Source organism: Oncorhynchus keta, chromosome 37 (assembly GCF_023373465.1).
Source record: "Oncorhynchus keta strain PuntledgeMale-10-30-2019 chromosome 37, Oket_V2, whole genome shotgun sequence".
Taxonomy (NCBI): Eukaryota; Metazoa; Chordata; class Actinopteri; order Salmoniformes; family Salmonidae; genus Oncorhynchus; species Oncorhynchus keta.
Genome location: NC_068457.1, coordinates 5,354,070 through 5,366,871, shown reverse-complemented (window position 1 = coordinate 5,366,871; position 12,802 = coordinate 5,354,070). Strand labels below are relative to the sequence as shown.

The following is a 12,802-nucleotide window of genomic DNA, read 5'->3' as shown; positions in this document are numbered from 1 at the left end:
CACTAAAGCACCTTATACCACCCACCACTGCGACTTGTATGCTCTAGTCGGCTGGCCCTCACTACATATTCGTCGCCAGACCCACTGGCTCCAGGTCATCTACAAGTCCATGCTAGGTAAAGCTCCGCCTTATCTCAGTTCACTGGTCACGATGGCAACACCCATCCATAGCACGCGCTCCAGCAGGTGTATCTCACTGATCATCCCTAAAGCCAACACCTCATTTGGCCGCCTTTCGTTCCAGTACTCTGCTGCCTGTGACTGGAACGAATTGCAAAAATCGCTGAAGTTGGAGACTTTTATCTCCCTCACCAACTTCAAACATCAGCTATCCGAGCAGCTAACCGATCGCTGCAGCTGTACATAGTCTATAGGTAAATAGCTCACCCATTTTCACCTACCTCATTCCCATACTGTTTTTATACTGTTTTTATTTATTTACTTTTCTGCTCTTTTGCACACCAATATCTCTACCTGTACATGACCATTTGATCATTTATCACTCCAGTGTTAATCTGCAAAATTGTATTATTCGCCTACCTCCTCATGCCTTTTGCACACATTGTATATAGACTGCCCATTTTTTCTACTGTGTTATTGACTTGCTAATTGTTTACTCCATGTGTAACTCTGTGTTGTCTGTTCACACTGCTATGCTTTATCTTGGCCAGGTCGCAGTTGCAAATGAGAACTTGTTCTCAACTAGCCTACCTGGTTAAATAAAGGTGTTCTCAACTAGCCTACCTGGTTAAATAAAGGTGTTCTCAACTAGCCTACCTGGTTAAATAAAGGTGTTCTCAACTAGCCTACCTGGTTAAATAAAGGTGAAATAAAAATAAAATAAAAAAGGTTTACCGCTTGTAAATAACACTGAAAAGAGACGACCAGTCTGGACAAAAAGACGTCCAAAAGACGTCGGCGTTGGTCCGTTCAGCCTTCCATGTCAGAGCACAATGGAATTTTATGAACGCCGATCCATGTGGTAGGCCAACCATTTGTAAAACAGACCATTGTAATTGGCTTTATTAGTCCTGATTCCTGTAACTAATCAATTTGGCTATTTAAGCTCTGAATATCAGCAACCTGGATAAGAGCGTCTGCTAAATGACTTAAATGTAAATGTAAATGTACCCAACTTTATCGGGCGGAGTTATCCAGAGCCTATTTTCAATGTGTTTACACAGCGGGAAATGCAGAAGTATTTTCGTTTTGTCTATGATCCGTTCGTAAAACATTGACGGTTACAAACTTGAAAACCACTGATCATGTCATTTTCGACCAAGGGATGAAACTCCTGAACAGTAGTTGTGAGTAGCCTGATTGTCCAATTTTCATTGACCTGTCCTTTTTTTTACGATAAGTTGTTTGTTGACATGTCAGTGCATTATGTATTAGATTGGGCACTATATAGGTTAGGCTATTTCATTAAAAAACCTGCATGATGTGAAATGTTTCCATCTCATCACATTGTCACACATTTTAAATCCAGCCTGTAGGCTATAGAAAAGGCCACATAACCGTTCTATCATATGCTATATCGGCCACATGATTTGTGTTCACATTTTATTTTCCTAAAGTCAGGGGGCCACTTTGGTTTTAGAAGTGGGTGGGAATTAAAGGTAGGCTATATCCTAAAGGCCTATTCAAAACGTAGCAAGTGTTGCTGTCATCATTCTTGGTGCTTCGAGTTCAGTAGCCAGGTGCGCGCGTGTGGTCTCAATTAAACAGAGTAAGCTTTAGCCTATGTGTGGGCAGAGAAGCACGGGGCAGTTATCCTTCCAAGGAAATGTACTTCCTAAATAGGCCCATGATTAGGCTATAGTTTACTGCCTAGAAATTCCTAAATATTGATCACCCATATTTCTCTGTCTGAAAATCTTCCCACTCCTAAAAGGTAGGCTATAAACATATCTCAAGAGAAAGTGAAAGTCTCTCCAACTCTGCTCTCTTCAAACTACATCTAGCATATTGGCTGATCTAGCCCAGTAACAAAGATTGGCCTCATATTAGGCTCTGAGAGAATCTCAGGTAATGTTATTTTTGCACATTTCATATTGCCGGGACCATGGCTGGCAAGTGAGCTGTGTCACATAAGCCTAAAATAACACTACTGGAATGCAGTTGGGTTTGGGACCAGTTCTTGCGGTAGCGGGCGGGAGTCTTACAGAAAGCCAGCTGGTGCTGGCAGGGTGTGGTATGAAAAACTGCAGGTGCAGAGAGGAGCAGGATAAAGAAATCGGTCTGGCGCAGACCTCAACTGTGCACCATGACAGTGTAGCCTGAAATATTAGAGTTGTTTATTACTTTGTCAGTGTAAAGTATTTTAATTATCTAGGGAAACTGACAGATCAATAAAAGTGGTGTGTGCATATGTATTCACCCCTTTGCTATTGTAACGGATGTGAAACGGCTAGCTTAGTTAACGGTGGTACGCGCTAAATAGCGTTTCAATCTGTGACGTCACTTGCTCTGAGACCTTCCCCTTGCTTTGCAAGGGCCGCGGCTTTTGTGGAGCGATGGGTAACGATGCTTCGAGGGTGACTGTTGAAGCCCCTAAAGCCCCTAAATAAGATCTGGTGCAACCAATTATCTTCAGAAGTCATTTAAATAAAGTCCACCTGTGTGCAATCTAAGTGTCACATGATCTCAGTATATGTGCACCTGTTCTTAAAGGCCCCAGAGTCGCCAACAGAACTATGCAAGGGGCACCACCAAGCAAGCGGCACCATGAATACCAAGGAGCTCTCCAAACAGGTCAGGGACAAATTTGTGGAAAAGTTCAGATCAGGGTTAGGTTATAAAAAAAATATCTGAAACTTTGAACATCCCACTGAGCACCATTAAATCCATTATTAAAAAATGGAAAGAAAATGGCATCACAACATACCTGCCAAGAGAGGGCCGCTCACAGACCAGGCAAGGAGGGCATTAATCAGAGAGGCAACAAAGAGACAAAAGATAACCCTGAAGAAGCTGTGGAGTATCTGTCCATAGGACCACTTTAAGCCGTACACTACACAGAGCTGGGCTTTACAAAAGAGTGGAGAGAAAAAAGCCATTGCTTAAAGATAAAAATAAGCAAACATGTCTGGTGTTTGCCAAAGGACATATGGAAGAAGGTAGTCTGGTCCGATGAGACTCAAATTGAGCTTTTTGGACATCGAGGAAAACGCAATGTCTGGCACAAACCCAACACCTCTCATCACCCCAAGAATAGCATCCCCACAGTGAACCATGGTGGTGGCAGCATCATGCTGTGGGATGTTTTCCATCGTCAAGGACTGGGAAACTGGTCAGAATTGAAGGAATGATCATGGTGCTAAATACAGGGAAATTCTTCCAGAGATTTGAGACTGGGACGGAGGTTCACCTTTCAGCAGGACAATGACCCCAGGCATACTGCTAAAGCAACACTTGAGTGGTTTAAGGGGAACATTTAAATGTCTTGGAATGGCCTAGTCAAAGCCCAGGCGTCAATGACTTAAAGATTGCTGTACACCAGCGGAACCTATCCAACTTGAAGGAGCTGGAGCAGGTTTGCCTTGAAGAATGGGCAACAATCCCAGTGGCTAGATGTGCCAAGCTTATAGAAACATACCCCAAGAGACTTGCAGCTGTAATTGCTGCAAAAGGGGCTCTACAAAGTATTGACTTTGGGGGGGTGAATAGTTATGCATGCTCACTTTAAATAAAAAATTAAAAATATCCAGGTTGTGAGGCAACAAAATAGGAAAAATGCCAAGGGGGTGAAAACTTTCGCAATCCACTTTCGCAAGCACCTGCTTAGTACAGTGGGCACTGCTTATCACAGGCCAACATCAGCGCTCGCCTAAAAAGCCCATATGCCAATGGTTGAGCTAAATATTTTTGGGGTGGCAGGGTAGCCTAGTGGTTAGAGCGTTGGACTAGTAACCGGAAGGTTGCAAGTTTAAAATCCCCGAGCTGACGAGGTACAAATCTGTCGTTCTGCCCCTGAACAGGCAGTTAACCCACTGTTCCTAGGCAGTCATTGAAAATAAGAATTTGTTCTTAACTGACTTGCCTAGTTAAATAAAGGTAAAATAAAAAAGAAAACAAAAAATGTGATGTTTACTGTGTTGTGTAGGTGCGTTTTGGCCAGTGGAACTCAAACTGCCACACGAGTCAATCTGCCACCATAGGCAGTTGCCTAATTCTGCCTAATGAGCGGGTCGGCACTGTGTAGGGAGGTCATAATAATGAAAAACTGTCTACCAAATCAATTCATTTTTAAATACTTATCCTTGCCAGTATCATTCACCTGAACATGATCCATGTCTCTTATGTATAGACTTGACGTATCCTGGTGTTCACATTACTTTGTCTCTCACATACAGTCATCTTCTGGGTGGTGTTACATTCGAAACTCCACTGATGGGACCAGCAGTACACATGGCACCATGTATGGAAGCCAGAGAGCCAGTACCATTGACAGTGTTTGGTTAAATGTGACAACTACCACTGACAGCTATTGGACGAATAGGTCCAGCACCACACACCCTTATTGGACTAATATTTCCAGTACCACTGACACCAATTGGACAAATATATCCTATTGGGCCAATGTGAGAAACTGGACCACTGTTATTGAGGATGAGTGTGATCTGCCTGACTCCAATCCCTTGAATGATTTCTTCTTCTTCTTCTCGAAAAGCAGTAGAAGACATATGGTAAGTACGTTTGTTACAATGCTTTGCTTGGAAGCCACTTTGTGACCAGAATGCTGAAACTCAAACATATAGTATGTTGAAAACATCTATTCATGTCAATGGGACAAATGTGGATTTTAACTGTGTACATATTTCAAATCAGAGCTGGGCCATTGATGAGCAAAACTATGAACAATTGTAAGGATATTGTCTTTTTGTCCAGTATTGTATGAAAGAGGATGCTCTGTGTCTGTACGCGGTGTGTGAGCTTGGAGACATGGGCATTGGGAAAGATGTCACCATTGAAATGGAGGTCGAAATGAATTCGGGAGTTTTAGACATCTCACCGGTAAGGACTGTGCAGTGTATAGTAATTGTATAGGTTTTTACATAAATTAATAAGTATTGTGGTGACATTTCCCCGTGTTCTCTCTCCAAGGGAAGACATAGTGTCATGCTGTTAGAGACCACTGCTGTCATATCACCCAAGAAGGACCCATTTATTTGGTTCTTAAAAGAAGACCCCATCACAGTGGTAAGTCAAACACTTCATACTTTTCATGAGAATCCCCAACTCTACTGAGTAAATGGCAACTGTGAAATGTCCCTTGTGGGTGTCAAACCCAGGTCTCCCAGACCATAGGCAAACTTGCTAACCACTGCTCCAATAGGGTAAACCCAATTGCAGGAGATCGGAAGCGTCGCTAGGCTAGGGTTGCTACAGTACAATACTGTACATAGATTAGCCTGTTATCTTCAAGGTATTTTGGACGTTCTACCAATTTGGTGCCTTTTGAAATGTGTGACTTGGTAAAAAAAAAAGAGTTCACCTGATTTTAGCATTCTGTCATAAAGAGCACATGTTTAACATGTTTTCCAATCTCAAGAGGTTAAAATGAGGGACAGGTTGTTTTTTTACCTTAAAATTAATCACTAATCACATGAAATTAATAATAACAATCTTCAGAAATACAATGATGGTGACAATTTGGAGAAATGTTGGGATTAATTGTGTAACAATCTGCCTGGAAGTCACAGAGGGTGCTCAGAGGGACATCTCAGAATACTTCATTTTGCCACTAGCAATTCTTTCCTCATATTAAAAAATCTGATTAATTGAACTCTCCATGTGGTCTATATTAAAGGGCACATTATTGAATATTACAGTATTTTAATTCAATATACCGTGGATTGCGAAAGTATTCACCCCCCTTTGCATTGTTCCTATTTTGTTGCCTTACACCCTGGAATTAAAATAGATTTTTGGGGGTTTGTACCATTTGATTTACTGAACATGTCTACCACTGAAGATGCAAATATTTTTTATTGCGAAACAAACAAGAAATAAGACAAAAAAAACAGAAAACTTGAGTGTGCATAACTATTCACCCCTCTACCCCCAAGTCAATACTTTGTAGAAACACCTTTTGCAGAATTTACAGCGGCAAGTCTCTTGACGTACGTTTCTATAAGCTTGGCACATCTAGCTCCTTCTAGTTGGATGGGTTCCGCTGGTGTACAGCAATATTTAAGTCATACTGTCACGGCCGTTGAAAGAAGTAGACCAAAGTGCAGCGTGGTGAGCATACATTTGCCTTTAATTTAAAATGTCGCCAACAAAACAACAAACGAAGAAAACACCTTGGAGCTTACTGTGCTATAGCGTCACTAACAAAAGTCAACTACCCACACTGAAAGGAGGGAAAAAGGGCTACCTAAGTATGATTCCCAATCAGAGACAACGATAGACAGCTGTCCCTAATTGAGAACCATACCCGGCCAAAACATAGAAATAAAGAAACATAGAAAACAAAACAGAATGCCCACCCCACATCACACCCTGACCGAACCAAATAGAGAAATAAAATGTCTCTCTAAGGTCAGGGCGTGACACATACCACAGATTCTCAATTGGATTGAGGTCTGGGCTTTGACTAGGCCATTTCAAAACATTTCAATGTTTCCCCTTAAACCACTCAAGTGTTGCTTTAGCAGTATGCTTAGGGTCATTGTCCTGCTGGAAGGTGAACCTCCGTCCCAGTCTCAAACTGAAACAGTTTTATCTCAAGAATTTCCCTGTATTTAACCCCATCCATCATTCCTTCAATTCTGACGAGTTTCCCAGTCCCAGCCGATGAAAAACATCGGGGATGGTATTCTCGGGGTGATGAGTGGTGTTGGGTTTGTGCCAGACATAGCGTTTTATCATCATAGCGTTTATCAGAGCGTTTTATCAGAGCATGTGACACTGAGATTGCACACAGGTGGACTTTTTTTTAAAGAAATCATGTGTCTTCTGAAGGTAATTGGTTGCACCAGATCTTGTTTAGAGCTTCATAGCACCACTTTTCCATTTACTTTTTTAAAACTTTTTTGAAACAAGTCATTTTTTTTCATTTCACTTAACCACTTTGGACTATTGTGTATGTCCATTACTTGAAATCCAAATTAAAATCCATTTAAATTGCATGTTGTAATGCAACAAAATAGGAAAAATGCCAAGGGGGTGAATACCTTTGCAAGGCACTGTACATTTAACTTACATTTCTACTTAAAATAGACACGAATTTCAAAAAGCACTAATTTCATGGAACACTAGGAATAACATCCACGGCATTGTTGTTTATCACTTACATAATTGGATCAATGTTCTCCAGGTTGTCCTGGAGGCCCATCATAGCCACAAACTGAAACGAGTCATTGAGCTGTCCATCATCGTGGCCAGTCTCTTACTAGGCTTCTTCATCCTTGCCTTGCTGGTCATCTGCATGTGGAAGGTACATATCCTAGTTCTTAGTAACTAGTTGATTTCATGGTTCTTACTGGTTCATTTTCTGGGTCTTACTGGTTCTTTATGTAATTGCTAAGCATCTTGTGAATGTGTTTTATGTTAGACTAAGCGACTGCTGCTTTTCATCTACGGTCTTTATGACTATACAACATAAATGTTCCTAGGCCGTCATTGTAAATAAGAATTTGTTCTTAACTGACTTGCCTAGTTAAATAAAGGTAACATTTAAATAAAAAAAATATCAGTATATTTTAACTAAGTAACATTCAACAAGTGTTAATTGTTAACAATTAGAACTGTGCATGTCTATTTTAATTGTGTACTAAATCAAGGACTTTGTTCACAGAGTGGCTTCTTTAAGCGTGAGGACAAGATGGAGAATATACAAAGGCTCAGCTGGGACTACTGAGGACGGACATTGATTCATTTCAAATATATGACACAATATCATAGTTAAACTGTTGCGACGAGCAATCCCGTATCCAGGAGCGTAATTATAGCCTCAAGCTCATTACCATAACGCAACGTTAACTATTCATGAAAATCGCAAATGAAATTAAATATATATATTGGCTCACAAACTTAGCCTTTTGTTAACAACACTGTCATCTCAGATTTTCAAAAAATGCTTTTCAACCATAGCTACACAAGCATTTGTGTAAGAGTATTGATAGCTAGCATAGCATTAAGACTAGCATTCAGCAGGCAACATTTTCACAAAAACAAGAAAAGCATTCAAATAAAATAATTTACCTTTGAAGAACTTTGGATGTGTTCCATGAGGAGACTCAGTTAGATAGCAAATGTTCAGTTTTTCCAAAAATATTATTTGTGTAGGAGAAATCGCTCCGTTTTGTTCATCACTTTTTTCCAAATTAATATCGACAGAAACATGGCAAACGTTGTTTAGAATCAATCCTCAAGGTGTTTTTCACATATCTATTCGATGATAAATTACTCGTTGCAGTTTGGTTTCTCCTCTGTTCAAAATGAAAAAAATGCACGCACCTGGAGATTACGTAATAGTTTCGACGGAGGACACCGAGCGGACACCTGGTAAATGTAGTCTCTTATGGTCAATTTTCCAATGATATGCCTACAAATACGCCACAATGCTGCAAACACCTTGGGGAAACGACCGAAAGTGTAGGCTCATTCCTTGCGCATTCACAGCCATATAAGGAGACATTGGAACACAGCGCCTCAGAAATCTGGCTCACTTCTTGTATGAAATTCCATCTTGGTTTCGCCTGTAGCATTTGTTCTGTGGCACTCACAGACAATATCTTTGCAGTTTTAGAAACGTCGGTGTTTTCTTTCCAAAGCTGTCAATTATATGCATAGTCAAGCATCTTTTCATGACAAAAAAATCTTGTTTGAAACGGGAACGTTTTTCATCAAAAAATGAAATACTGCCCCCAGAGGTTCAAGAGGTTAAAGGGGAAATTCAGTACAACATAATGTTAGATGGTTCCTCAACCTGAAAGTAGTCTAATCATCTAAAATGAATGAGATTTTCTGACACCCTGCAGTCACATTTTGGCACCAGTAGACTAACTAACTAGCTAGCTAGCTATGTAAACCACACCCTTCTGCGAACACGCCTTCTGCAATGATGGCTACAAGGCAGTACATATTTAAATTAGGTAAGAGTATAAGATATTACCATTGGTGTATAAAAATGACCGGCTTTATGGGGTGTCACACAAAGCCTTAGCTTTGTGGGGGTTTGCAATTTTGCAATTTTTTATCATAGGTACAATTCAACTGTGAGAGACGGAATCTGAAACAAAAATCCAGAAAATCACATTGTATGATTAAGTAATTAATTAGCATTTTATTGCATGACATAAGTATTTGATACATCAGAAAAGCAGAACTTAATATTTGGTACAGAAACATTTGTTTGCAATTACAGAGATAATACAGTTCCTGTAGTTCTTGGCCAGGTTTGCACACACTGCAGCAGGGATTTTGGCCCACTCCTCCATACAGACCTTCTCCAGATCCTTCAGGTTTCGGGGCTGTCGCTGGGCAATATGGACTTTCAGCTCCCTCCAAAGATTTTCTATTGCTTTCAGGTCTGGAGACTGGCTAGGCCACTCCAGGACCTTGAGATGCTTCTTACGGAGCAGTTGAAGTGTACCTATGATAAAAAATTACAGACCTCTACATGCTTTGTAAGTAGGAAAATCTGCAAAATCAGCAGTGTATCAAATACTTGTTCTCCCCACTGTATGTATTCACCCACTTTGTTATGAAGCCCCTAAATAAGATCTGGTGCAACCAATTACCTTCAGAAGTCACATAATTAGTTAAAAAAGTCCACCTGTGTGCAATCTAAGTGTCACATGATCTCAGTACATACACACCTGTTCTGAAAGGCCCCAGAGTCTGCCATCACTAAGCAAGGGGCACCACCAAGCAAGCTGCACTATGAATACCAAGGAGCTTGCCAAACAGGTCAGGGACACATTTGTGGAGAAGTACAGATCAGGGTTGGGTTATAAAAAAAATCGGAATCTTTGAACATCCCACGGAGCACCATTAACTTTGTCGGGATCAGTGTCCCTTCCACGGGACGGTTGAGCTAACGTAGGCTAATGCGATAAGCATGAGGTTGTAAGTAACACAAAAATTTCCCAGGTCATAGACATATCTGATATGGGCAGAAAGCTTAGATTCTTGTTAATCTAGCTGCACTGTCCAATTTACAGTAGCTATTATAGTGAAAGAATACCATGCTATTGTTTGAGGAGAGTGCACAATTTTTTAACATGAGGTTATAAATCAGTTAGGTACATTTGGGCAGTCTTGACACACAATTTTTAACAGAAATACAATGGTTCATTGGACCAGTCTAAAACTTTGCACATTCACTGCTGCCATCTTTTGGCCATAATCTAAGTTACACCTGGGCTGGAATGATACATTATGGCATTTCTCTGTATATTCTCCTACATTCCTTTCACATTTCCACAAACTTCAAAGTGTTTCCTTTGAAATGGTACCATGAATATAGGATGTGAATAGTTATGCACGCTCAAGTTCAGTTTTTTAGTCTTATTTCTTGTTTGTTTAAAAATAAACAAATATTTTGCATCTTCAAAGTGGTAGGCATGTTGTGTAAATCAAATGACACAAATCCCAGAAAAATCGATTTTAATTCCAGGGTGTAAGGCAACAGAATAGGAAAAATGCTAAGCGGGGTGAATACTTTCACAAGCCACTGTATTGGGGGTGGCAGGTAGCCTAGTGGTTAGAGCGGTGTGCAAGTAACTGAAAGGTTGCAGGATTGAATCCCCAAACCTACAAGGTCAAAATCTGCCATTATCCCACTGTTCCCTGGTAGGCCGTCACTGTAAATAAGAATGTGTTCTTAGCTGACTTGCCTAGTTAAATATTATAATAATAATAATGAAGTCGTAGGAGAAACTGGCAAATAGACACACTTAAAATATTATTTTTTTATGTGGATTTATAGGAATTCAGGGAGGGAAATTACAAAATGCACTTTATATTTGACAAGAGACATCTTGAGATTAACCTACATGAACAAAAGCAAACAATTTGATATAGGAACTAGAAAAATGCTCAGCTTTTGAAAGGCAATTATGTTTTCTATGCAACTGAAGTTTTTGAAATGTCTCAAATGTTATTCTCAATTTCAATAGACTACATGCCATCTAAATTGCAGTATTGTTTTTGTAAAAAAAAAATAATAATTGTACCATGCTGTAAATTATTAGTTATTCCTGTACAGGGAGACATGGTGTTGTCATTTTGTAGGCCGAGTCTGACTGCCTGGTTCTAATCAAATTTCACCCATGTTTTCACAGTGATTATTTTAGATAGCTACAATAAGGTCTGTGTCGCTTGTAGGTGTACTGACTAGCTATTGTTCTGAGAAGGTGATGTCAATCAATGTTTGACTAAAAAGAAAGACTAAAAACCTCTTAAAGATATTAATTTGGTTAAAAAACGTATTGTAATTAGTTGGCCTAAGTCTTACACGGACCTATTTATCTCTATAAAAAATCTATCTTGTGGGAAAATGGATGGGGGCAAATGGCAGCAAATCACTTCTTTGCTTTGTGTACTACAAAATGACACCGGCACACCTCAGCACTCTATTGCACTGAAATGTGGTTTGTTTTATTTTCTTAACTTTTAAAAAGACAGGTTGACACCCTCAGTTATTTTGGAAATGCACAACCTCTGTTTGTCACTTCCACTAAATGGTACTTGTCTTTAGGATGTTACCAATCACCTGAAGTTGAACCGATTTCAAGTAAGGAAGGTGCTTATTCTAGAAACCACTGGTTTGAATGCATTTACAACTCTTCAAGGCGCCATATGTTGACATTGGTTAACACCATTACATGCCTTACCAGTACCATACTTGACCCAAAATTAACCCACATACTACAGGTGTCATCTGTACTATAATCATCATTTCATTTAATAAACATTTTCATTGCCATCCATTATGAATGTTGATCATTACATATCTTCTTACTGAAATGTCCAAGCAGTGTGTTTGTATTTCCGAAGTCTGATTGTCACGCCCTGACCTTAGAGATCCTGTTTATGTCTTTATTTTGGTTTGGTCAGGGTGTGAGTTGGGGTGGGTATTCTATATTCTATTATTTGTATTTCTATGTTTTTGCCGGGTAGGGTTCTCAATCAGGGACAGCTGTCTAGCGTTGTCTCTGATTGAGAACCATACTTAGGTAGCCCTTTTTTCCACCTGTCTTTTTTGGGAAGTTGACTTTTGTTTAGCCTTAGCCTTTAGCGTCATGTTTTTTTTGTGTAGTGTTTGTTGTTTTTGTTCTTGTTCTGTGTCTTTTTTCCAAATAAAGAGAAAATGTATGCACAACACGCTGCACCTTGGTCCACTTCCTTCAACAGCTGTGACACTGATGTTATTTCAAATCAAATGTTATATGTCACATGCACAGAATACAACAGGTGTAGGTAGACCTTACCATGAAATGTTTACTTACAAGGACTTAATTAACCAACAATGCAGTTCAATAAATAGAGTTAAGTAAATATTTATATTTGTTTCACTTTTTTAAAATTTGTTATCAAAAAATCTAAAAGGAAATTACACAACAATAATGAGGCTATACACAGGAAGCACCAGTACCGAGTCAATGTGCAGGGGTACAGGTTATTTGAGCTCATTTTTAAAGTAACTATGCATAGATGATAAACAGCAAGTAGCAGCAGTGTAAAAACAAAGGGAGAAGGGGGGGGGGGTTAATGTAAATAGGGCCGGGTGGCACTTTGATTAACTGTTCAGCAGTCTTATGGCTTGGGGGTAGAAGCTGTTAAGGAG

At 39.8% G+C, this 12,802-nt stretch overlaps 1 protein-coding gene across 2 annotated transcripts in view; it reads left to right on the top strand.

Moving 5' to 3' along the window:
* Nucleotides 1-12,337, top strand: part of LOC118369967 (integrin alpha-4-like) — a 31,857-nt gene extending 19,520 nt beyond the window's left edge. For both annotated transcript variants that reach the window (XM_052498968.1, XM_052498969.1), the window contains 5 exons: nucleotides 4,356-4,688; nucleotides 4,891-5,016; nucleotides 5,107-5,202; nucleotides 7,325-7,444; nucleotides 7,805-12,337. In XM_052498968.1, the coding sequence (XP_052354928.1) occupies nucleotides 4,356-4,688; nucleotides 4,891-5,016; nucleotides 5,107-5,202; nucleotides 7,325-7,444; nucleotides 7,805-7,867 (738 nt within the window). In that variant the 3' untranslated portion in view covers nucleotides 7,868-12,337. The remainder of the gene's footprint in view (nucleotides 1-4,355; nucleotides 4,689-4,890; nucleotides 5,017-5,106; nucleotides 5,203-7,324; nucleotides 7,445-7,804) is intronic.
* Nucleotides 12,338-12,802: the final 465 nt, after the last annotated feature.